Source organism: Arctopsyche grandis, chromosome 4 (genome assembly GCF_051622035.1).
Source record: "Arctopsyche grandis isolate Sample6627 chromosome 4, ASM5162203v2, whole genome shotgun sequence".
Lineage (NCBI taxonomy): Eukaryota > Metazoa > Arthropoda > Insecta > Trichoptera > Hydropsychidae > Arctopsyche > Arctopsyche grandis.
Window position 1 is genome coordinate 14099088 of NC_135358.1, and position 27323 is coordinate 14126410.

The window sequence follows — 27323 nt, forward strand, 5'->3', positions numbered from 1 at the left end:
TTAAATTGTGCTATTTCAGCTTGGCAACTTAGATGGGATTTTTCCTCCAAAGGTAGACACGCTTATTTTTTTTTTCCAAAGGTCACTTCGCGCCTTGAGCGTGATTGGCTGTCGCCCAGTTTTTGGGCCAGTCTATTTTTGACTGGTCATGGCCACTTTATTATGTACATGGCTTAGTGTCTGAATCCTTTTGTCCGTGTTCTTTTCCGGAGCAGGACGCAGATCACATTTTGTGGTCCTGTCGTGGGATGGAGGCTGAGAGGAGGGTTCTGTTGGACAGCGTCAGGGGTTCTCTCATTGGCCCCCTGCAACATGGGGATCTAATAATGAATAAAGCTTCGTTTAGAGCTTTCGAAAAGTTCGCGGAATGCTTTGGGAAGCTGTGTTGCCCTGGATGCTATTATTCCACTTGATTGCAGAAGCATTTGAGTTTTTAATTTTTTTTAATCTGTGAATGTGTGTGTGTGTGTGAGTGTGCGTTTGCTGTTTAGGTGTGTGTATGTATTTGCGGATTTTATGTGTGTGTGTGTGTTTACTTGAGGTGTGCGTGCATTTCGGTACATTTCGGGTATTACATGATTCCTAACGCATGAACGTTTTATGTGTTCATGCGTTGTTGTTTATTTTTTACTTGGTTATGTACCGTTTTTTTATTAGAGCAGTGATGCGCGGTTGTTCTTGTGCGATATTGCTGAACAATCGTCTCGTTCTCCGACGAAAGGGTCTTTTAGACTGTATTCGTTGGGGGGGTGGTGGCCTCATGTTGAGGGCTTTAAGGGTCAAATTCCTTGACCTTTAAAGCGGGCTTTAAATATATCTGTATGTCTATTTAAATATATCTATATTTTATTTAATAATGTGTGTTTTATTTTATTTTTTATTTTCATTTATTATTTTATGTTCAGTATATTTGTTATCTGTAAATGCATTTTCATTTTTCAAAACTGCACCAAGGAAAGATCCCTGGAAAATATACTTCCCACTTTTATTACTAATTGTTTTAATAAAAAATAAATAAATAAAAAATATATTTGCCTTCTGTTTGTACCTGTGAACAATATTCAAGAAGAAAAAAATCGTATATATCAATTTAAAATAATTTGCCCGTGAAAGGGTTTAATTACTATAATCTTTTCCTGTATTTTTAAAAATGTGAATATTTCACTAATATATATGTAGAAAATAGATTTTAGTATTTTATTTTCATTTTCTCCGCAAACAAAATGAAAAAATATTTTGAATAAATTCAATAATTACTTTACATAACACATTTTTTATTTTAGAAGTTCGTATAAAAGTGCCACGTACATACATAGACACACCAATCTGGAGAAATAAAAAGAAATCGACAAGTCAGAAGTTGCAATTTGGTTTGCGCGAATATAGTACTTATGTATCGATATATGTAATACGTATATATTGTGTAGTTACGATTCGAGCGAATTGTATATCGTATGTATGAACTTGTCATGTGAACAGTGGAGTCGTATGTGAGTGCGTATGTGAGTGCGAGTGTGTGTGTATAGTGTACGTGTACTAGCCTCGGACCCCCCCCGACCCCCGCACATATATTGAGTAAAAGGGACAGATGCGCGTCCAACAGATTCTACCTATTTTAAATTTACAAAATCGAGCTTTCCTAATCAACTATTTTCTCCTCCAAAACTGAACCAATTTTTAAAAAAATTTCATCATCGGTATGAGAAAGATATTTTCTGTGCATCTATCAGCGTATTTTTTTTAAAATCGACCGTTAAATAAGCACGCTGGACTCTTTTCGTGGGTGTAAAAAAGAGGCGATTTTATAGATGTTTGGCGGCTCCTAGCTCCTACAAAAAATAATTAATCAAAAAAATAAAACGATAGATGCACCCCAATGGTGGATATCCATAGCATATTAAAAAATAATTTCTCTAGTGCCATAATTGAGGAAGGGAGAAGTTTAGTAAGTTTGTATGGACAAGGCGCTGCTGTCCAGCCCTCTTAACGTATCGAGCTGAAAATTTATATTTGTATTCTTTATGTACTAACATTTATAAGGTTTTGGTCCACGAAATTTTATATATAACTTGGCATTAAGTTTATAATTCTAGATATGAAATATCAGTTCAATACGCCAAAAATCTTCCGAGAAAAACATAAAAACACCTCGATCTTATAGGGTAAAAGTACTACTTCCAATTGAGATAAAAATAATTTTATATATAAAATTATATAAATAATAAAAAGATAATCAGAAACACACACTCAGATACAATTTTCTAGAATATGAAAACGTGATCAGTGATCGATGCCGAGTTTGAATTTTTGCATCTCAAAACTTCATCTATTGTTATTACGTACATATATGTACATAGATAAAGTAAAGACAGTCGGTAGAAATTAAGTTAATTGATAGTTTTATAGTGACACAGTTTGATGGACGATTTTTGCTGACCATGTGAGGATTTTTGGAAAAAAATTTTGCCTGTGGCGCTTTTTTTACTTTTTACATAATATTTTTATAATTATTTTTTCAAAAATAAGCTTATTTTTTTATATTTTAAAACTCAATGAAGTGTATGCAAAGAATATTTTCCATTTTTATTCCGATATAAAAAAAAATCAATTTGACCAATTTTTGCCTGCCATCCCTAAGAAAAGACTGAAATGACGTCCCTGATTCTGGAGGAGGGGCTGCAGCCCGACAGCCCATTAGGACGAGCCGCCAGTGATACATACATATTCACACTCGGGCTCTCGTATTTACACACACTACGAGTACTTTCCCGCTACTGACAAGTCAGTCGAATTATCATTCTGTGATTCTGTCATTCTTTCCCCTTCGAAAACCACGTAAAGCAACATTTTTACTTTATGCATCCTTTTTTTATATAACCTATTGTTGTTAATTAGAATTGCATGCTTCAATATTTAGCCCCAAAAATGAGTGTTAGAAGTTTTTACTGTTTTAAAATTATTATTATTCTGTGCGCTGTAGCGTAGTTATGGAGACGTACCGCGTAATATTGACACAATTTATTTATTCGTTAGGGCCCTTCTGTTATTATAACATTTCTCAGGATATATGCGTACATATATTTCTGTTTGGTGTCATGAATTTAAAATTTTAAAATCCATATTTGTAATAACTTGTTTTTGGCTGAGGGAGAAATAAATAAAAAGGAATTGTAATTTCTGCATCTCTAGTGGGAAGATTTATGCAACGAATGAAAAATAAAAAGGTTTGATTACAAATATTTCTATATTTTACTGACTTTTATGACAATTTTGGTCAAGTGGTATTACATAATTACAATCATTTCATAACAATCCTTTTTAATATTTGAAAGCAACAAAGGATTGTAATAGAAGTTATAATATGAGTTGAAAAACAATTTTACACATGTATGCGAAAATAAAACTGTATGGTTTTATTTAAATAAGTAATAGTAAAATTACAATGTAACAATTTAAAACTAAACACAAAAAATCTAACAATGTCTTTTCTTTTTCCTATATACATACACAGTGATGCTTACGAGCAATGAAAGACAATACAATTTAAATACACATGGGCATAAAGTAAGGGGAAACGAAGAGAATGGATATATGTAATTACTACTCATTCATTCATATATTCTAATAATAAGCTCGATTTAGATTATCAAACGAACACGATTATATAATATATTTAGATATCATTAGAAAAGGCAATTATTAAAAAGGTAATAAATAACCACACAATTTTGTATTTCCGAGATGTATAAAAAATATAGATAAAAAAATGATACGTATGATATTACTGTGTTGTAATAATACTCGTTAAAAATATGATTATTGAAGCGGAACAAAAATGAATACAAACTGAAAAAGTGTATAGTGATATGTCTTTTCAACAGGTTTACTTTTGAAAGTTTTGAATTTTATCTTTTCTTTGTATGTATATTAAATAGTTTCTTTTAAAATATAAAAAAAGGAAGTATGTAAGTATATAAATAAGTAATTAACAAACTTTAAGGTATATACATTCATAACTGATACTCAATTTACAGTTCACATACTGATAATGATAATGTGAATTTTCTAGCAATAGCATTTTTTAAGATAATCAAATTTGAAAAAAAGCATGTAATGATATCATAAATCTCTGTAAATAAATTACAATATTTTGATTTCATTAATTGTATTAATTACATCAATTTACTCACAGTAAGCATATCATAGACAAGGAAATACATGTACACATGTAATTATTTAATTACAATAGGTAGATAAATTGAAATGACAACAATTGAAAACAATTTTAATATGCGCAAATATTTTCACTTTGCAATACTTCTTGAGTTTTCACCAGAAGTAGGTTACTTTCAATACAATAGAACCTTCCATGACTAGTAGTTTCTGGAGCTATCAAATTGAGAAATAATATTAATTTTGTCCAAATTTCTTCCTTGAATTCCTTGAATGTTGAGTTAAGTAAAATGTAAAAAATAAATTTGAATTTGATTGATCTTATTTATTATACATACATTTAACACATATTTAAAAATAGTGCATATGCAGTATTTAATTTGTATGAATAAAGAAGTAAATTAATTAAAAAGCATCAAATGTCAAATTGGAGAAAAATAATTTGAAATGTAAATATTTAGAAATACAATACATTAAAAACATAAAATTAAACTCAAAAATGCATAGTAAAATATTGACTTCGCAGAGGTTTTGTTCCCATTCCAAAATTTTCACCAAAAAATCAACTTAAAAATATCGTAGAGATAAATAATTACTACCCATGATGTTCTCCGCAAAGCAGAACTTTATCTAATGAAATAAATATTCTTTACAACGCTTTTTACACAAAACTACACAATATTTATAATATGAATATTAGACAAAATAATAATTTAAGCAATAATATATCAACAAGGCACATTATATTTTAAACTCGTAGTTCAAACTGCAACATTCCTAATTTTCAGTGTTTTTAAAAATACATTGTAAAAATTCTCATTTTATGTCATTTTTACATTCACGAGAATAATGATACTATATTAACAATAAATATCTATGATATATTTATTTATTTTCTTTAAGAATTCGGCGTTTGTAGCTTGTTCAAATTTATAACTAATTTCTACACGATGAATAATTTACGGAAACGATAAAAATTTCAGATAGTCTTAAATATATGAAAATGAGATAATACAAAAAACTATTTACAAATATGTATAAATACAGCGAAATTATATAATATATAAATATATAAGGATATAACGGAAAAAGTTATATTTTATTGATAGAAATATCAAAAATTATAAAAGAAAATATATTTAAATGAAATACCACGCTTTTATAGAGTTACTTTTCATCAATTCATATTTATAACTGCAGTAATTTTATATAAAAAGTATTTAAAACAAATACTAATTGCATTGAAAATAATAGAATAAATCGATCCATTCATCCAAGTAAACATTTAATATTATATGTAACACTTTGATTACTATAATTAATTAAACATGCAATGTGAATTGAAATAATGAAAACCATAAAGTAAATATAAGTTCATATTTTCCACTACAAATTTAAGGCAAAATAGTGAAAAGCAAATTACTGACTGGAGCATATAATTAATTAATTTTTGCTATAAAAGCACAATCAGACTATGCTTATTTACGACATTAGATGTTTTTCGATCGATAAACAGCAAATTCAATAGATTTTTTCAAATATTTATAAATACATTTGAAATCATTTTTTAATACGAGTATAACAAATAGAATTTAACTTTAAATCTTTATTGATATTTGGAATAATATGGATCCATGTAACATTTTCGGCGCAATAAATGATTTTAACTTTAAATTCAAAGATATTATGTACTAGAGTGACGAACTCATTTAATTAGGTTTGAAATAGAAACAGAGAATTACTTATTTTTATTGCGCTGTAATGTATATGAAAATGTCTTTAATATTATTGATGTGGAAGCTCGTATGGACCATGTATGCTACATTTCACCAAATATTTTATAAAAACTTTAATTCTACTAAAAATATTTTTATTTATCCACTGTCATTAAATATTTTTTCTATTTTATGAAATATAAAATTTACAGTTATGCTTAATTGCGAAAAATATTGTCATTTTTTGCATATGAAATCAATGTTACTAATACCTACATATTTTTCACACTACAAAATTTAATATACGAGTATTTTTAAATTAGAAAAAAAAAACAAAACTTCATCTATTGATACTAAGTATATAGATAAAGTAAAAATTAATTGGAAATGATGAATGTCAAGTTAGATGGAAAAATCAAAATTGAAATGATATGTTTGTGTTTCAATTATAAAATTATTGATAATGCGTGTATTATAATTTATACTGATATTAAACAATTTTATGTATGTATATTTCGAAAATTATTTAAATATTTATAACTAAAATGCCAAAAATTTTATGATTATGAAAATATAGAACAAATAATTGATTTTCGATCAAATTTTACATACAATAAGTGATAAAAAGAAAAACATTACTTTAATACAACTAAATAACAAGGAGTACATGGTCCTCATTAATTAAAATGAATAAAAATATCAAAAAAAAATGACTTAAACTTTACGAAGACAAAAAGGGAAGATTTGAGAAATTACAACTATAATAATTTGAATATGCTAGCACAATTCAAAAAAACATGTCCGATGTGTTCTAGCCAGATTCATTTCTTAAAAATAAAAACGTGCACACAATCAAAGTGTGTTCTTTAAATCGTCACATTTTAAAATGAAGTAGAATGAATATGTTCACAGTTATCATTGATTATCTGGATCAATCCAATCTATACTAGCCCACTCAGGAAGTTCGGTTTCATACTCCCATCCAGGACCCTGAAACACGAATGGAATAAAGTCAAGAAGAAGTTCAAATACTGTTTTAAGCCAGTTTCATTAAAAGTTATATATAATTATAATATATTTATTAATTACCCTATATTTCCAAGCGTGTAAGTACATGACTAAATCGCTTGGACGAGGGTCTCTATAGCGCACTTTGCATTCATAACAATGAGGATCAACAGTCATTTTCTCTTGATTAAAACTCATATCTGGTGCTTCGTGTCCTGTTTGTGTTGCAACAGTTACCTGAAAAAGAAAAAAAAAATGTATCTAATCTCCGATATTCTGATAAGTATAATATAAGTATAATTGTGATAAACTTACCTTGGAACGCCCGTGATTAGAAATAACTTTAGTAGGTGTTGATAAATTGCTGAAATTATTTTCAGCAATGGGGGGTGATGCCCCACGTTTTGGCGGGGATGACGTTGGTGTATTTTCGGTAGAAGTAGAGGAATTCACCCTATTTGGAATAATGTTGGTTGTTGGTAACGTTGGCGACTCGAGTGAAGGAGATGATTCTCTAGACGCCGAACCGACCTCACAGTCTTCTTCACCACACGAAGTGTGTCCCACTTTAATATTAAAGCGAATTAGAACAACGGAATACTAAATAACGTAACTTAATTATTAAACATCAACAACATACCATCTCCTTTATCCAGATCGAGGTCGGCTTTTGGTTTGAAAAGAGAAAGTTCTGTATCGCCATCCATTCCAAGCCAATTTTCAGCATTGTGAATCGATATAAGATCCCGGACTAACTCCTCGTCTGATTTTCCTCCTAAATCTCCACCCTTGCCTTTCAATGGACCGAACACTGGGTGATTATAAAGAGGATCATTCACTACAGGATAACCTGAAAGGAAATTTTTAATAAATAATAAATGAAAACAAAATAAAATCAATATTATTTTCTATAAAAAATAATAAAGTAATAATATATAAAAAGGCATATTTAAAAAAATTCGATTATAATTAAATTTCTCAAAGATAAAATACATATTATTGATTTTGAGAACCCCAAGAAAAAAATCATTACAAGCACAATTAAGAAGCGGAATAAGAATAAAAGCAGAAATAAAAGTTCTACAGATCTCCAGTATTTTAAAATATTGTTAAACGCAAAACATACTTAATTTTTTGCGAGATATTTCTTTAAATGAAGAAAAGTGGACTTACGCCACTTTCAATTTTAACGGCTTATATAACATATTAGAAGAAATGTAGGAGAAACTTGTCAAAATAATAAGATCGTATGAATTAGTAATTTAAAAATAAATGTATATTTTCGACAACTATGATATTAAACTTGTACAAAGGTATATAAATTAATAAATTTTAGGTAGGATGTTTTTGTCAGTTTTTTGAGGAACCGTTTCAAAAATGAAATTAGATAAATCGATCGAAACGATCGACTTGGAGTCACAAATATCCAAGTCTGATCAGCAGCATTAAAGATTAGCAAGGGATCGAACTCGGTAACCTCTTGGTGTTAAATATAAACGCAACCACCGAGCCATACTACTGGCTATAAAAAAAATTCGTTAAGCCTACATATCGATGACTTGGTTCACAGATATTGTATGTCCATTTTTTAATTTTTTTCGAATATTAAGTTTGTAGATGCTGGAATAATTCAGGTTTTTCTTTATGTGGTATACATAAGCCAGAGCGCATGGCTCGGTGGTTGTGTCGATACTAAAGCACAAAGAGGTCGCCGGGTTCGACGCCGTGAGCTGACCTCGATTGAAAAGAGTATAATCTAAATGCTGCTGGTCAGATTTGAATATTTGTGACTCCTCTCGTTTGGCATTCATTAAAAAAAATTCTTCACCATAAGTTTGTTTATCCGCTCCATTGAGATTTTATTATCCTCCACCTGTGCGTAAATCCGCTACTGACCAATAGGAAGAGTTTCCTCAAGATATTTTGATGCGCTTACTAAGAAAATATGAAATTTTCAACCGAAAATTTGAAAAGCGTCTCGAACTTACCTAAATATTGAAGATGCACCCTGATTTGATGCATTCGACCAGTACGAGGTCGGCACAAAACGACACTGGTACGTCCATTGTATCCAAGCCGACTAAAGGTTGTATTGCACTCCTTTCCTCTGGGTGACACGCGACAAACTCCTATTTTATAACTGACAACTTCGATGGGCTCTGTGCACTCTATCTCTTCACTGAAATAATAAAAAACAAAAACGAATATAATTCACCCATGTGGATAAGAGACACTGCGACGTGTGTTACAGTCGGTTTCGTCGGAGCGCGCCTGCAGATCCCGTTTTACAATACGTCTACTTTATTTATAGGTTTTCCGTTTGCTTTGTCATTAAAGTGTAGAGTTTACGAGTGTGTTACACCACCATAGGCGAGTACCACCCGTCTTCAGGTATTTTTATGGGTCACCGAGTCTGCAGTTTCGGCATTTCAGTAAGTTCTTGCCGACCTTATTCCGCTGCACCAGCACTTTACGATACTTCGTAAGTAATTGGCAGAGCAAATACGAATTTTATGAATGTTCACAAAAGTGCACGGTCCACTTTTCAATTAAACTGGCCAGTCTCGACTCCCAAAGCTAGTTGGAAACCGCGACTATCGCTGAAAACTCGAACAACACATAAACCGGTAGGGGTTTAGGGATGCATTTGCACATTACTAACTGGGACGATGACACAAATTCAGTTTGTTACTGAAAGGGATTCAGCGTTAGTTATTCACCCGAGACGTGAAAATAGCATCGAATGGTGCAAAACAGAAAACAGAAAAATGCACAGGACATAAGTCGACCGGAATAAAAGATGGCCGCTGTGGGATTGCCTTACTCCAGGATTTTACTTTAATGCAAGCCTGTCGAGTTAGAATACTACGGCAAAGTCCTAGGCTTGTTTAGGCGTGGACTTGAAAGAGATCCGATCCGTTGTTACATATACGTATATAGATATGTATGTATTCATATATACATATGAATAAAATCTGAATGTTCTGAAAATAAAATCTCATATTTCATGCGGCACGAGTATGAATGATAAATCCCCTCTTTGTTCCTTTGTTGTGGTGATTCTTAAGGACACTTCATATTCGCGTATATATATTTTTTTATTAATCAAGGATACACGCTTTTTCACTCAAGACGTGCACGCGACCTCTAGCGGTTTACCACATTTCTTTGGATCACAATGAAGATGTTCAAATTCATATACCAATTATACCAATACTCACTCGGGGAATTCGCCTTCGACTCGACACACGTATTCTTTGCTAACTTGTCTATTTCTTATTTGGTGTTCCATTTGTCGTGCCTTCTTCGGACTGCGCCCGAAAAGCAATAAACCTAGTAAAAAAGGAAATCGTTAAAAATCATCGAAAGTCGTTATTAAATTCACAAGATGTATACAATCAGTAATAAGGAATTTACCTGAAGTCAATCGGTCTAATCGATGGATTGTTCGTAGATTTTTCAAATTGTATTCTTTGGCTAAAATGAATACTACCGTGTTGTGACGGTAGCGACCGCATGGATGCACCTATGAAATAAATATATACATAATAGAAATCGAAAATGCACTAAATCAACACAATAAAAAAAACGTATAAATCATTCATATATGTATGTATCATTGAATAAAACAAATATTGCATAATAACTTGATTAAATTAAATTTAAAATTTCCCGAACAGATATTACGGTATCTAGTAAATTTTTCAAAAGCAATTCACCGAATACTACACTTCGAAACGCAATTGTTTGAAAGACATCTTTCAAAAACGCTATTTTTCGAATGACACATTGTTCCAATACATATTGTTAGTCAAGTTTCAAACCAGAAGTGATATCTAATATATGATTTGGAAAGAGACTTTGTATGTATGTAACCTTCGTTCGTTGGGTCGTAAATCCGTGATGTCATCGAACAAATAATTCGATTTTTTTCGATTCAAAGGATTCGAAGTCCCCGGGGGCAAAAGCGCCGAGGGCGAAACCCTATGGGGCGCAGGCGCCGGATTCTGGTATACATACATATAATTTCGAAAGAGACTTATTATATGTTTGTTTGTACGTGACAGTCAATTTAATAAAAAAAACAAACGAGTATTCAAATAAATTTATATAAAATAAAACTATTCAAATTTCGGAACAACGGGTTTCCAATTTTTTTTTCAATAAAATTATTTTGAAAATATATATGTATGTATATACATTTTTTTTCCATCCAAGGCACTAACTATTACATGAAAGTTCATTAAATTTTCAAGATTTGTATAATTTTTGACGAAAATTATATGAATTTTTAGATTAAATAACCGGTTTCCAGAAACTTTTGATTTTTAACAACGGGTTTCCGGAAACCCATTAGGGTTACACCACTGGGTATTCTGTGTATGAAAAATTAAAAAAGTGATTTTTAATTTTACATTAATTCTGATCTATTATTTATACATTAATTCGATTCTTCGCTCTTTAGACATGAATTTTTCAATTACACTTTCGTAAAATAATTTTTCATACACAGCACACCCGAAATCAACACCTACCGTGCACCACTGCTATTCACAGACACTACACAAGCGCAATTGCACGCGCCAACTCTTAGCAACGGACCTTGTAAAGTATGAATTATAAAACGCAACACCATCAAAAACAACATTATTGTTACGTTTTAAACAAACTTGAAATGCCATCTATCCGTCAACGTAATAATTTAAACTTGAACAATTTGTCATTAGGGAATTTCGTCGTTTGAAAAATGTGTCATTCGAATGACTCACGTTTCGATAATTTGCTATTCGAGCTACTAGCTTCGATCAATCAATTTCGAAGAATTTACCTAGAATCAAGTATTACCAGAGATCGGCGGCCAAGATTATTTTATGCACAAAAAAAGGTCAACCTTTTTTTTATTCCTCTCTTGCTTTGTAGGATAAAAATGAGGATCTCAGGGTATCACACTCTAATATAGCAAAGTCTATAAATTGGCGTGTTTGAATATGTAACACTCTATTGAGAAGACTGTCTTTTTAATGTCAGATAAAGATACATTAAAAGATTTTATAGTCTCATTCAATGACAGGTTTACATTTGTTTATAGACTTGTGACATGAATGGGGCAAGAAGTCATCAAGTGCATTATCTACTACACTTAAACGACGACTTACAAAAATATCCGTTTATATTTGTGTACGAATTATAAACGAAAATGAAATAAAAATAAATAAATTCAACTACTACCAACACCACAACATATAAATAAATTAATTAAGAAAAAAACTTAATAGGACGACATATTAAAAGGAACACAATAAATAAATAACGAGCCAATATACATGTGTTATTACATTGAGCACGCAAATGCACACATATTATATGTAACATGCGAAGCGATAGTTTGTATTAAAAACGAACATGTGTGTGATGGTTAGTATGCATATGTAATGTTCCAAGCACCAAAAAAAAAAATTCAAAGCTTTATTTAGAAGATTGACTCAAGAATAAAACCGCATCCTGAGTAGGTTTGATCCCAAATTTCCTTCGTATGGTGCTATGTACGTACGTATGTATGTACATACGAATATAACCCTGGAAAAAGTTGTTTGCTACTTACTGCGCGCGAGGGAAAAATCTTGTTTTCTCGATGAGCCGGATCAAGAAAACTCACAAAGAGGCGAACGATATGGGTCTTAACATTGTTTTCATGAAAGCTGAGGATTTAAATTTAGACAATCGTGAAGCTAAAGTGACCAACGGCCCTTTCAAAGTCGTGACAAAAGCCAATCCCCGGTAAAATAACCGAAAAAAGTTTTCGCAGAATGCGATATTGACTCAATCGGAATACAATTAATATATCTTTTCATAGCAATTTCAATTCAACATGTGTGACGTGAAAACATCTTTACATCGCTACCCAACACAAAACATCTACATAGTTTTTAATTAGGCAATTAGAAACGGTCATGTCAGACTTGTAATAAAAAAGCATAGTCATACGAATGAAAGTGCACACAGCCACGCGTATTCCGAGTGTAAAAGGAAAGGAGAAAATTTCATACAAGCAAGATGTGCTCTTATATTTTTAATTTTTACATGGAAATAATTTCGTGCGACGTAAAATGAGCCGTACATAAAACACACTAGACTTTCTACAGACAAATATTTGCTCGAGCGCTTTTACATATATACAAAATGTCCGACATGCGAAGTTCGTCAAACGAAACATTAAAACTTTAATTCGACGCTTAACATTGTACACGACACGCATAAGGATGAGGTAAATATTTTTTTTTGTCCAGGATAAACGACAAAAGCTCCTTTTGAAAAATTAATCGAGTGTGCTCTATTTATTCTATTGTCAGGGTCGTGAGGTATTATTATACTGAATTAAGTGAGCGTTAAATAACCCATATAGTATTACAAATACTTAAATGTATAGATAAATCAATAATTGATTCATAAACACAATTATTATTGTAAATATAAAATAAACAATTGTTCAGTTCTTAAGCAGAATATGTAAATATATTTTATTATAGCACATTGTAGTTGATAAGTCGAAAAATTAAAGTTAGTCTGAAGCATCCATATAAACTTCCATGTAATATAATCTCGTATTTTTCATAAATCAAGGTAATCATAGTTTGACATTCTCGTTCATAAATTTTTCAGATTGAGAATCAGACTCGAATCTATTAGCTGATTGTTGAGTCGTTAGTCCAATTTACAATATTTTTGTCATCTTAAATACATTATGTAGGTATACCGTACACTAGGGCTGCCATAATTGTCGAGATGCTGACCTGGCTGACATTTGGGAATTGAATGATAAATGGTATAGTTGAAATCCTGAGCCATTGAAGATCTTAGACAACTTTTGATTATTTAAAGTTTATTGAAAGATATTTCAAATGATGTGGCGGTGCGATGGTGGCAACTGAAAAAATCTAAATAATATTTTATTACTTTTTTTTATAATTTGGTGTGAAATTAAATCTACCAACTAATAAAAGAACTTCTAAATGGTCAATTTTCTTAAAGTTTTCAATCAAATGCGGGAACGATATCTGCATTTATTATTTCACTTAAAATTTCGAGAATTTTGCCACATTCATTTAAAACTTGCATTAAAAATTATAATTTGTGTCAATATTTTTACGCCCCAAGATTTTGAAGCCCGGCACCGTTGCTTCCTTCGCACGGTGAATTGACCGTAAATCAAGCGTAAGGTCGAGGTTAGCTCTGTCGACTCGAAATTCGAACTTGTCCTTTAACCTCCTATTCTCACTTTTACTTTTTTTTATTATGTAGTTTTTGTCTGACTAACTAGCTACATACAAAGATCGAATACCGGGACAACTGACTCGTGGAACAAGACACGGGAACACATATCTATAAGCTGGGACATATCTTTGTAATTGGCGTTGAATAATACATAAAATACTTATGTACAATGTTTGTCCATAGATGTCGTGTATAATAAAATATAAATGAGTGTAAGCTGTATAAATAAATAAAATTGTCCGGGTCTACCCATACGGGAAATATGGCAGCCCTACCGTATACTTCAACATGTGGTTTTCAGATGGCATATAACCGTCAATACTAATATATGAGCTAGAATATATGTCAAACCTTCCAAAAACAACTAAACAGGCTTACATTTCAGCATATTGGTACTTAATGTATGGATCATTTAATTTATAAAGGCCTACCCCCACTCCCTGGAAAAAGTGAGCAAAAGCCACGGTCAGTACACGATCGTAGAACGCGCATCTTTTGCCTGAGCCTTTACAAATGAAACGATCTAGTGTAGGTTATTATGTAAATGTATTGTATGTGTACAAATTAGTATAAAATAATAAACATAACATCACATCCACAATCGGAAACACGGACAAAATGTTCTCTTTTTATTTATTCTATAGATGAACATACATACATACACAATGCGAAAGATGACGTGCTACATAAAGTGCAAAAACGTTGACTGTTTCTACAAATATATGTATATATACTTTAAATAAAGGTAATATTACATAAAAAAAACAAACGAAAGAAAAAACGAGGACTTCATATATAAATATTATTATATATGATTTATATGTAAATGCAAAGTCATAATAACAACAGACAGAGTGTATTTAATGTATTCGTATTAAATGCGAATTTTTTTTATTGGATATGAGTTGTGCGTATCTTCTTCAGATCGATCGGTCTGATGAGGTCCTCGCTGTCTGGCGGTGAGGATCAGGACAAGGACACGGGCTTTGAAAGGGACGAGAGACTCACCGGTAGGGAGCATGGTTTGTCTAATACGACCAGTTCGTCGTCCACGTGTATCAGTTTGACACGATCAGCGAGGACCGGAGTCTCGTGTCTTCGAGAAGAACAGATCCAACGGGTGCGGCCGGAACGACACGACATAACCAAATGAAAAACAAGAACAAATCAAAAGAAACAAAACAAAAAAAAAATGTATGTAGATATTAACATCGTCATTTTTCGTGGGCACACATACTCTACATTCTAATCTACAAACGAGTAAAAAAATATATATGAGATGTGTTGTTAATGGCGCGCGGATGTATCATCACATGTCCGTACTGAGCAAATCATTGGCTTCTCACAATCGACTGTGAGAAGTTTGTAGTTTTTTTAAGTTTAGCATTAAAGTCAATGAATAATAGCGTTTAGTTACATGTATTATATATATATTATACACAGTGGCGGAACTAAAATAAATGATCTAATTTTAGCATCAAAACAATATCCATAATAATTTCAATCGAAATTTTGACTTACAAATTATAAATAAATAGAAAATAAGTTCCTAGTGAAAATCGCGTTTAGGTTTATTATTAAATATCTATACAAGACAGTTATCCGTTTTTGGATTTTGACATTTGATATAATTTGAAGAACATTTTAATGAGTTCAATGTCGTTATAATTTTAAACATACAATAACAATGTATTGCAGCTTAATTTTCTTCAATTACTATGTGACTTAAAAACCACAACTTTTTGAAAAAAAAGTCAAAAGTTTTTATCAAAAAAGTTGTGTTAAAATAAAACAAGAAACAAATATTTAAAATTTCAAGATTGTTAATTTTTCTTCCGTTTATTTATATGTTACAGTCCAAATTTTCACTTCGGTTCGTTCATTAACATACTAGTTTGTTCATACAAGAACTATGAGTTTAAATAAATCCATCAGGGGAAAGCCGTGATCATGGGGAAAAATAAAAATATAAGATACATTGAGGACAAGCGAATGAGAATTTAAACTTATGCCTAATAGTTTTGGATGAACAAACTTTCGTTTTGTTTTATGTGTACACTTAAACTGGCCAGATTGTTTCTTGTATGAACAAACTAGTATGTTCATGAACGATCGAAATATACACTTGGACTGCATGTAATATGTATAATATTTGGTTCCGCCACTGATTTTACATTGAGTTAACATTGAACAAAAAAATACATAGATATATCACTATGCACTGATTGTCGTCATGTATATAGAGATTTGCAACACATTCATTATATACAAAGGATACGAAAAGTTTATTTCGTATACAAAAAAAAATGTAAAAAAAATATATGTATGTGGACGTGCTTCCAGACTATAAAATGAACATTTCGCCCTTTTTACTCGTGTACATAAATTCAGGCGTTGTAGTGTTGATTTCAGACACAATGGAAAATGCCTGAAACAGGTGGTGCGACGTCGTTTACGCCACTGAAGATTTCTTCAGGCGCATTCTTCTACCATAATATGATATGATTCATAACTCACACAAAACTCGCCTATAAAACGAGACAATCAACTTTCGTATCAAAAGGATGACGAAGCCATTCAAAAATAATTCAAAGCATCTCGAATACCGGAAAGTCGATTATTTTCCATTCAATCCCTGCCACTCGTAAAACACGTATACGTGTTGAAAGCATATCGTAGACATCGACTTGTATACTTAATATATAAAAACTTACCTATTCAGCTGAAATGAAATATGGATTAAATTCGAAGACCACATATAATAAACATGGATAAAGTGATTGTACGACTCGGTAAGTTTACAATGGGTAAGTGCGCAACTTGTGCGTGTTCACAAGGGTTTTGGACGTCACAACGTGTTTTGGACATTGGGGGTTGGTGCGGTCAGCCCAAGGGATGAAGGCTTCAACCTTTTCCACGCGATAAATCGTTGTCAGAAGCGTATACAGTTCGTTCAGGGCGAGGAAAGCAAGAAAGGACTCTCGAAAAAAAAAGGCAAAATGCTGTAGGTGCCGACTTCTTGACTAGTTTATAAGAAACGATGCAAAAAATTCCACAAGTTGTGTGGTTACATTAAGGTTGAACGAATCTACCTTTAAATATTCAATGGATTCTCACAACAATTGCAAAATACATACTTTTTAACCAAAAAACATAAATTTCTGACTTTGAATCACGTTTTAAAAGAGCTAGCGTACTTTGCAAAACCATACTATGTAATATATGTATATTATAAAGTTTCACCTATTACTTCTACATGTAAAATATTTATTATGAGATATAAAAGTTCTGTTTCATTTTATAAAGTATCTTAATACGCGTAAAGGTCCGTTTATATTATCCCGCTCTGCACGGAAAAGACTACTTCCATTCACACTATGCAGCACCGCCCGTTTTCGGCACGTTCATACTTGTTTTGGACCGAGTGCAAGGCAAAATCAGCTTAAATATACAGTACAGAGCACGACGATACGGCGCAATATTGCTTGCATCGAGTTAATATTGCCACAGTATGACGTTTCCGAATATATTCATATGCACGTGGTAACACTTCATTAGTACGGGTGCACTCGCCACTATGACACCTTGCATGAATATTTCCACAGTGGTCAAAGAAAATCATTTTGCTTGATACGAACATATTCATTTATGTATAATATGTACATATCATGTACTAAATAAAATTTTTCATACCGCAGTTTACGTGCAGTTGCCGGCTTGAGCTGTGCTGTTATAAACGAACCTTAATAATTAGTATACGATTTTTTTAGAACGTCATAAGAAAAAGTGCGGAAAGTTATATTGCTGAGAAGATTGTATACAAAATATGTCTTGATTATTTTGCATACAGTATTTAAAATTTTCATAAATGGATATAAGCATCAAATTTTTGTATATTGCAATATTTCTTACAATAGCAAAGTAAGTTTCATTCAAAGGAATACATCCCTCGATGTCTGTATGTAAGGAGGAAAGTATTACATTTAGATCGAATTCACTTACATATAGATCTGGAGTACTATTCTATATGTATGTACCTCTACATAGAACCGCTACGCTTCGAAGCTTTCTTGAAAATGTAATCACAAAACACAAACAAAAATAAATACAACATGCAAACTACAAATATAAAACTATGTGAAAACGGCCATTGCGCATGCATAGAATCAAGAGGATATATACAGTAAGCAATGAATGATGTATGTATGTACAATATGCCAAATATATAAGTTAATGCTATTAGCTGTGTAAAGCATAAATGGGGATATCGGCGGGTGGAAGGGGGGTGCCTTTGGGGAGGAGGGTTTAAGGTGGTTTACGGTGCAGCGTGGAAGCTGATGGCGGTCTCATAAGCCACTTACGGGGATGGAGGCTGGTTTGTTGACGACCACAATGTCCTCGTCCATGTGCACCACCGTGATCGGTTGGCAGGTCACCGGAACCTCGTGTCTGCAATCCAACTGACAATTAACAAGACGCAAAGGCGCGTGCGCAACAACAACACTATTTATAGTACACTAATCGGAGCAACTCATAGAGACAAGATGCTTCAAAGATACTTAGGATAGGGGCCGGTTATATATGTAAAACAAAAGGGGAAAAATCTCAATCGTTTCAATCAAAGCTATGTATTTTAAATATAATAATTTAGACCCGTTGAGACAATCATTTTTAGCACTAGGTTTGTTATTTTTCAATTTGATTGGTGGCATACTGTTAAAGATGCTGTGACTTTTTTTTAATTATCTTCCTTCTCGTTTTCCTGGCTTAAAATCAATGATAGGTGTCAAAGTTATCTCCGTCACGGGCAGCAGTGTTTTCGATCGCAGAATCCTTCTTATACAGACACTCGATTCTTTAGTTTTATTGAAAATAAGATGAACTTCTTGGGCGTCCATAATATTCTGACGTTGATATTTTAGTACAAAATAATGTAATAAAAAGAAAAAATCGTGTACGATTGAGATTTTTTCCACTGTTAGGGTGCAGACACACAGAGTAGTACGCGGCATGTGTTTTTTTCCCCCGGATAGTTTTGCACGCCTGATCTATGCTGTGACAATCCAGGCTAAAACTCACCCTCTGGAGTGTTTTTGGTGACATAGATTTGACATGGTTGACGGATTATTGGCCGAATTAAATTTTTAATAGTTTAAATTTATAAAAATATTTTAATGATTAGTCGAGGTGATTTCTAAATAATGTATCTGTTTTCAGTGAGTTTTGAGTAATTTTGATACACAATCGGCCCAACGTCTGTCGGCCTAATGTCCGTTCGGCCAAGGTTCCGTCAGGCAAGTGTTCATTCCACCAAAAGTCCACGCACGGTTAAACAGTGATGGATAACGTTGATATTTGATGAAATGTAGAAGAAACTTGTCGAAATACTAAGATCGTACGAATTAACAACGACATTGGGATACTCCCATCACAGCTGGAGTCTACCTAAGCAAGCTGCGCTGTACGATTCCGTGTGTCTGCGCCTTTAAAGGACTTTGTAAAAGATTTAAATAGTTAGTGTAATTTTTCTCAAAGAAAAAATAAAACATGACATTCTTTGAATATAATTAATATGTATGAAAATTAAACGTCCTTTCAATAGGACAATTCATGGAAGCAACTCCTTTTTTGGTGTCGTATTACATGCTATGATGGAAAATTGTGAAAATAAATACAAACATAAAAATCGAAATATGTACGTTTTTTTTATCAAATCACAATTCAACAAATACACAATTTGAACGTGTTTTACTTTGGGGAACACAATAAAATCGAAGGTTTTCCAAAGCGATTCATTACATAGATTTAGTATAGTGCCTTTGCACACTTTTTAACTACTCATGGTACGTGTGGGTAATTACTTGAAAATTCTACGAAACACAACAAGGGTAAAATATACGTCGACGGCATAGTCAAGTAATGATCTACGAGGTTTTCGTATGAAAACTTACCCAATCCCGTCGGGGTAAAATCCCAGTTTCAAAGGATGAAAAAGCTGGTGGAACGTGTCTAGTATACTGATTTATATTTGCACACACCTAAATATACATATATAATATTTTTGAATAGACGATAGTTATTCCATTTTTTTTTTTGTAAAATATTTTCAGTCCATTCACGGACGGCGTATATTACGAATTCATAATGTGACAGAGGATAGCCGGATTCGTTCGATATACATATGTACGTAAGTATGTAAGTTGCAAATCGAATGTCGAGTTAAAAATCGAACTGTGGTAGATAATGACGGCCAATTCGGTCAGGAGAGCCGATTAACCGTCGGTTAGTTAATTGATAATGCTTTTTCCTTTTTCGTTCGTGGAGGCAATACTTTTTCTTTGGAGCACGGTTATGGTGATTCTTCTTTCAGCAATTTATCTTCAGTCAGTTCTGCGACGCGAACAAATTGACTCGTGGCTGTGCTATGCTGTGTCGACGTCGATTTCAGTTTTCCGAATTTCCTCCGAAACGAAACGTAGCGAAGAGTTTTCACATCGATAAAAATATATACAAATTTAAACAAGAGGAAAAAAAAGAAATTGATGACAAAAAACCATGTCGCCATAAATTACCACAACGCCACGATAAATTTCAGCGTCAACTAAGACTGGAAAAAAGTGTTTCATACGGAATTTATACGTATCGATCGTTTCGCGATATTCGGATCACGTACGTACGACTCGAAAAATTTCTGCGATTGTATGGAAACTAAACAAAGGGTCAGGATTAAACTCACATAATTGATTACACGGGGACTTTTTTTAACCTATTTACTTCGACGAATTCACGAGCGAAAGGAAACTGGCGGGCAGGAGTGAGAGTAACAGTGCTGCAATCGGGTTAGAATGCCGGAAATTGAGGCCATTAGTAATTTGCAAAACGATATGGCAGGGAGTAGTCTGCAAAGTAGTAGAAGAAGGTTCTCCGGTAATCGACTGTCTGAAAAGAATGCCTACCAGAGACAAAAGTTGATTGGTACTTCCGACGAGCTTTTGTGATGACAAAATCTCGCGTTGAATTTGAAATTCTACCATGTCGAAAGTCATTGTTCTTAAAAGCATCGTTGGGCATTATTATTGAGAATAAATTGGACACGACGAAATTTGATCACAATCACGAAAGGCTTAGTACGACGAAGCAAATTGCCTGGATTCCGTAGCTAAATATAATATAGCAATAAGACCAGAAATATAATTTGTCAAAACAATAGTAATTAATTATTTATTTAAAAACAAAAGCAATTTGATCACTTCAATCTTAAATCAACCTTATAATTCAATATTTTATAACAGACACGAAAATGGTTGCGATTCTTATAACTTATCACTCTTCTCTAAAAGCAGTATACTATTCTGTATCATTAACACTTGCCACACTGTGATGGATAACGAGTGACTAGGATTTATATTTTACTTTACTTCTCCAAATATACTGAATGTAGGTTTTCATATTTTATATATTCTTCATCAAAACCTCTATGATTCGAATTATGTCATTACGGAAATAAAAACATTGATCAATATTAACAGAAATAATTATTTTCGCGGGAAGTCCCATGTCACACAGATGCTAGAGAGAGAGAGAGAGAATTCAGTATGCGCCACGCTTAACGGTCAATGTAAGAATGATATCCGCCTTGGAATGACGGCTCTACTTATGCCGCTATTTTTTTTCATTTCTTAAAATTATTTATATTATTCGACATTTAATACCCGATAAAATGATTTTTATAGGTAATTAAAATCGCAAATTTTGCAGTATTTTAACTCAAAACACACTTATATAACTGGACGCTATGAGTCCGACACAGTGGCTAGCGGATTTTTTTAGCGCAGTGGGCAAGTGTTAGCAGGCATTTGTACAAGATATCGAAATTAATGAAATGTGTTTATTACACGCCTTCTAAGCATATGATTAGTATTAAAAATATGTAGAAAAAACGTATCATATGATTTTTGTATGACTTCCATATCAAGCCATAGCATAGCTCACTGGCTAAGCTGTTGTTTACCAGTAGAGAGGTAGTGGGTTTAAATCCCAGCCTGCTCAGTGATAGATCGAAAACAGGTAAAATTAAATTGAAATAAATGGGATTTTTTTCCAATTATGCATATTTACATATACGAATGTTGCACGACACGACAAGTTTGCAGCAAGCCGCAAGTCCGTTTCAGATAACAACGACTCGTGTGAGTAATGGTCGTCGGAAGTGGCATTGCGAACTGCTGCCAGTGCTCGATAATCCGGCGTCCATTTCCGGTTTTCACGATGCAATGGCGATCGGAGGAAATCCGGAAATCATTACAACCAAAATCGATACACCCACACACCTACAAGGATGAAAAGCTTCGAGGACGAACGTATTGTACGATGACTGGTGAAAGTTCGACGAAGGAGGGGGGATATTGGGGTGGGATTTGCTTTATATGTATTATCGTCCAAGTACCGGGACATAATGGACCGCTTAATTCGTCCGGGGCACTTACGCACCATTATTAAATGGCTGTCTGTGTGTACACAAAACGCGTGTCGGCACAAAGGACAAGTGGCATTAAAATCGCATCATGTCGCCGGCGACAGGTGAACAGGCGCGTGATAAATGATGTCGAACACCATCGCGTTTGTAATCTTATGACCCGACCGAAAATATACACAAAGAGTTCGCACACTAAATAAGGAACGTATTATGAAATTTTCCAGCGCCCGTTAGCAATGTAAAATCGGAAAATGCAGATTCAAACTTGAGAAAAAAAATTCTATGAAAATACCTATGTACATGTGTGTGTGTGTATGAGGGAAGGGGGTGGGAGGGTGTTCGTTTTGACTCGTTCGACGTTAGATTTGATTTGATTGATTACCTCGGACAAAAAGTGGGTCGTTGAATGTTATATTTTCAATATAACGAATAGTGCTTCATGGAATACATTGAATTTAATACATTTAAAGCGATGAATAATTTAATAATACGTGCCAACGGAGATGTATCGAAGAAGAAAGTTTCGTCGAAATTGAAGAATTTACCGAATTGCGAAATTTTATTAGCTTTTTATTTCATTCTATAGAATCTTGATCTACATATACGATTTGAACGAGTGAAATTCTTTTATTTAGCAATTTTTTTATAAATTATCATCCGTGACGATGATGACCTTTACAAAAAAATACATTTATTTTATAGAATAAGACAAATAATTTCAATACTACATACGTATGTATAGGTATATTCGTAGTATCATTTAACCCTTTGACTGCTACAACAACGATAAATCGTTGTTTTGAAATCGGCGAAGATTGCTACGACGATCGTTGTTGACGTCATTAATTGTCGTATTTCGATACTTTCTTTGAGCCACCAGCGCATCAGTGGCACGAAACATTTTTTTTATATACGTATTTATATTTATTTTTCAATCAAGCTTTATAAATATTTATCAATTTTTTAAATAAAAGCTCTTCAATTTCGGGTTCATCATCAAAGTAAATTTCGGGTTCGTTGTCAATGTCATATAAGGAGTTATTACTTGGGAATTGATTATTATCGATAAATTCATTTTCAGAATCAGTAGAGCTGCTGATTTGTCGAGTTCCTCGGCGAGGAGCTATTATTTCGCTTTCATCACTTTCACTGTCCGATATCATTTTGCAGAGTTAAAATAAATGGCAAAAAACAATAGAAATCCGCTTTCAATTATATAGGTCACGAGACGTCACGAATTCATGCAATCAATCAAATGCAACTGAAATGCATACAAAATGTTTATGATACATGTTGAAAAATTATTTGATTATTAGAAACTTCGCATCCTTGTGTGTCTCGCTCATACGTACACAATTAAAACCAAGAAAGAAAGAAAGAGAGACCGCTAACTGTTTCGAATATATCGCATGTTGTAAGGATACATCGATATCTAAAAATAGATTATTGAAAAGAATAAAGCCTCGGAAAACAATCGTCAAAACTTATTTAGTGTATATATGTAGGTATCTCTTTCGCACGCACGCATGTAAAAGCAAGACAGAAAGAGAGAGCACGAGTCCACGACTGCTTCTTAAAAATGTATATAAAGTATTATAAAAATTACGAGTGTTCGGCGAAGTAAGTATGTAAAAAAAAATATTATATTAATTTTTTTCAAAATAATTACAAATGTTAGCATTTTTCGCTTGGACATTGAAAAACCTCGTAGCAGCCAAAGGGTTAAGGCTTTTATGATGAATGAATAAATACATAACTAACCATACTAAATTAACAAATGAAAAAATGCATCGATCAAAATACACTTTCAAATTCGATTTCAATTAGTGGTCCAAACACGTTTTATAATATTTTTTTACAGATTTATATATTCTATAATTTTTAAAAACACATACTCAGCATACCCTAAAGCAGATTATTTGAGATAGTCCAATTTATTCAAAGACGAAAGATAAAATAATTTTTGAAGTATTTGGATTAACTGGAAAATCGTTTTACATGCATTTTTATCGCATCATCTAGAGCAGATTGTAGAATTTTCTCATAATCTGATAACGATAAAGTTTCCCCATCATTATTGTATTAACAAATCCATATCGTAAGCAGCGACTCACCCAATACAACAAAGTTACAATTCTGCAGCAGAAATCACAGGTGCAATAGATAAAGTAATAATAATAATAATAAAGCGTGGATTATCCGCATTGAAAAAAATTGCATTATTTCATATACATATATAATATCTTGAAATTGCATGGGGGATTGAATCCTTTTTGTGTACCATGAATGAAGTCAACTTGAGGGGAGGATGAATAGTAACCATACAAATAAAAAGTGGAGAGGGGGGGGGGAGTTGTAATAATCACCTGTGCACGATGTTGGCTAGGAGATCGTTGTGGCGGAGTCTGTAGTCAGGTGGCACGCGGTCGTAGTTGACTGTGAGCGTGCCAGCACGAACGCACCTCTCGTATTCGGCTGCAGGGTGGGCACGAAATTCGCGTGCGAACACGTCCAGTATGCGTTCGCCCACCCATCGGCCCTTGGTGAAAGTCGTGAACGTGAAGTAGTAAGGGTACACCTTGCGGAGACCTAAAACACACGCATATATGATTTAAATGAAAAACAATAAACATATAATTAAAAAAAAAAATCTATGTATTGGGGGAGAAATGTGTAAATTATTTGAATGTGACACAAATTATAATACTCATAGGGGAATTTAGGGTACTGTCGCGTGCCAATTTAATTAACGTACTACATATGTGGTGGTTAAGAAAGTTGTACGAAATAGGTATGGTAAAGAAAGTCATGCAGGGAATGTAGGGATTCCAATGTACCGACTACCGAAACCGTTTCTTGCGGTGTTTGGACAAAATTTTAATCTTTGGTACTACCGTCAGTACCGAAATATAATAATTATAATTTAGAAGAAAACGTTGTATCGTCGAAGAATGAGCCGACAGTCAACTCCTCTTTGACCTGTTATTCAAAGAAGCCGCTAAGTGTATTTGCGCGGTTTAGAGGCACTCAAAACATTTTTTTTTGTGATTTAGAAAGTAATAAATGAATTAAAGTAAAAAAATTAAAATAATAACCGATAAACCGATAGTTAATGATTTAATATTTTATGAACTATTAACTCAATTGCATTGTATTAATTGCTTTAATAAACCAATACCGGCAAATAAAGATATTACCGGTAGTGATAAATGTTGGGATTTTTCTGATTCCTAGTTACTTATCTACATACCAAGTCATTTTATCTAGATACATACATACATACATACTATGTACATATATTTTTTTTGTCAAATACCCCAAATGTTCGGTCAAGTTTGCATATTATGTAGTTTAGTTGCATGCGGATTTCTAATGAAAGTATTTAAATATCAAATTTCAATATCCGGTTAAAATCTGTATGTTTTGTATACTTTTCGATTCGAAAAATAGTGCCTTAAAATTTCGATAATATTGTAATGTATAAATATTTAATTTCTTCTTGCATTAGAAGGAAAATCATTGAATAATATGATTTAATAAAAAACAATAATGTTTGAAATTAATTAATAGCTACTACGTATTGAAAGTATAAAATTGTAATTTATTTCTATTAATTTAAAATATTTATTTTATAATAAAATAAGTAGAAAGTTACATCGATATGTACATATATTCTTCTTACTGAATCCATAATTTCACACATTTATCATTTTCGTAATTGAAAAAAAAATGATTTCATCACATACGTACGTGTGAAAATATTTGAAAGCAAATTTAGTTGGAAGAAAGGATACAAAAATATAGGTTGAAAAGAAAAATGTAGAATATTTCAACATGTAGACATTTTGAAAAGATGAGCTCGTATTTTAGGCATTCCATTTCATTAAAGGGTTGTAAAAAGTCAACGCGCAATTTACATAAAGGTGAAACCTTTTATGAGTATAAAGGGCGAAGGGGTGAATGGAAAAAATGCTTTTATGAGTCTACCTCTCCACTCAATTACTATAATATAACGTGGTTGGAACTATACAAATCAACGAATATACCACTGCAATTAAAAAAAAAGTAATTGAATAGCGGAAACGGAACTGACTATAGTAAAGCAGGAAAGTTCAGAATTGATCGCAGCAAATGCCCAGCTTTAATGCCACGGTTTGGACGGAGAGTGGAAACGAAATCGCGATAAAGTGCAATAAATCCGGATGATGCGGTTCAAAAAGAAAAAAGGCAGAAAATCAAGGAAGAAGGTTTATAAGAATGAGTAATACATTTGAGTCGTGTAGAAGGCCAATTTGTCTAGTCGCCCCGCGGGGTGGGCGTTCAAAATGTCAGACCCCAAAGGAGTCTATCTGCACGGCAAACAAAACTAAAGGTCTACAATCGACCTTTTGATCTAGTTAAGGAACAACAACGACGAAGAAAAAAAAAACGGTTAAAAAGCGATAAACGGAAACCATTTACATATTAAAAATTATGTACAGCCTCATTAAACTTGATATCAAAAAGTAAATAGAAATTCGTTAAAAAATGTGATACTTGTTAAGAAATTGTACCAATTATAATCTTGATTGAAGGTTATGAACAAAAGAAGAATATTAATATGTACATATCAAGAAAAATTTGTAACAACCGATTTGCATTAGAATAAATAGTTAATATTATGGCTCGATTATAAATAT

At 32.7% G+C, this 27323-nt stretch overlaps 1 protein-coding gene across 1 annotated transcript in view; it reads right to left on the reverse strand.

Annotated features, from left to right (window-relative positions):
- Nucleotides 1-6080: 6080 nt before the first annotated feature.
- LOC143910967 (pseudouridylate synthase RPUSD2-like) overlaps nucleotides 6081-27323 on the reverse strand; it is a 148499-nt gene continuing 127256 nt past the window's right edge. Inside the window, exons 6-14 of the mRNA XM_077429629.1 lie at nucleotides 25011-25233; nucleotides 18530-18617; nucleotides 10314-10422; nucleotides 10118-10229; nucleotides 8885-9075; nucleotides 7537-7746; nucleotides 7212-7462; nucleotides 6978-7133; nucleotides 6081-6878 (exon numbers count right to left, since the gene is read on the reverse strand). Of these exons, the coding sequence (XP_077285755.1) occupies nucleotides 6804-6878; nucleotides 6978-7133; nucleotides 7212-7462; nucleotides 7537-7746; nucleotides 8885-9075; nucleotides 10118-10229; nucleotides 10314-10422; nucleotides 18530-18617; nucleotides 25011-25233 (1415 nt within the window). The 3' untranslated portion in view covers nucleotides 6081-6803. The remainder of the gene's footprint in view (nucleotides 6879-6977; nucleotides 7134-7211; nucleotides 7463-7536; nucleotides 7747-8884; nucleotides 9076-10117; nucleotides 10230-10313; nucleotides 10423-18529; nucleotides 18618-25010; nucleotides 25234-27323) is intronic.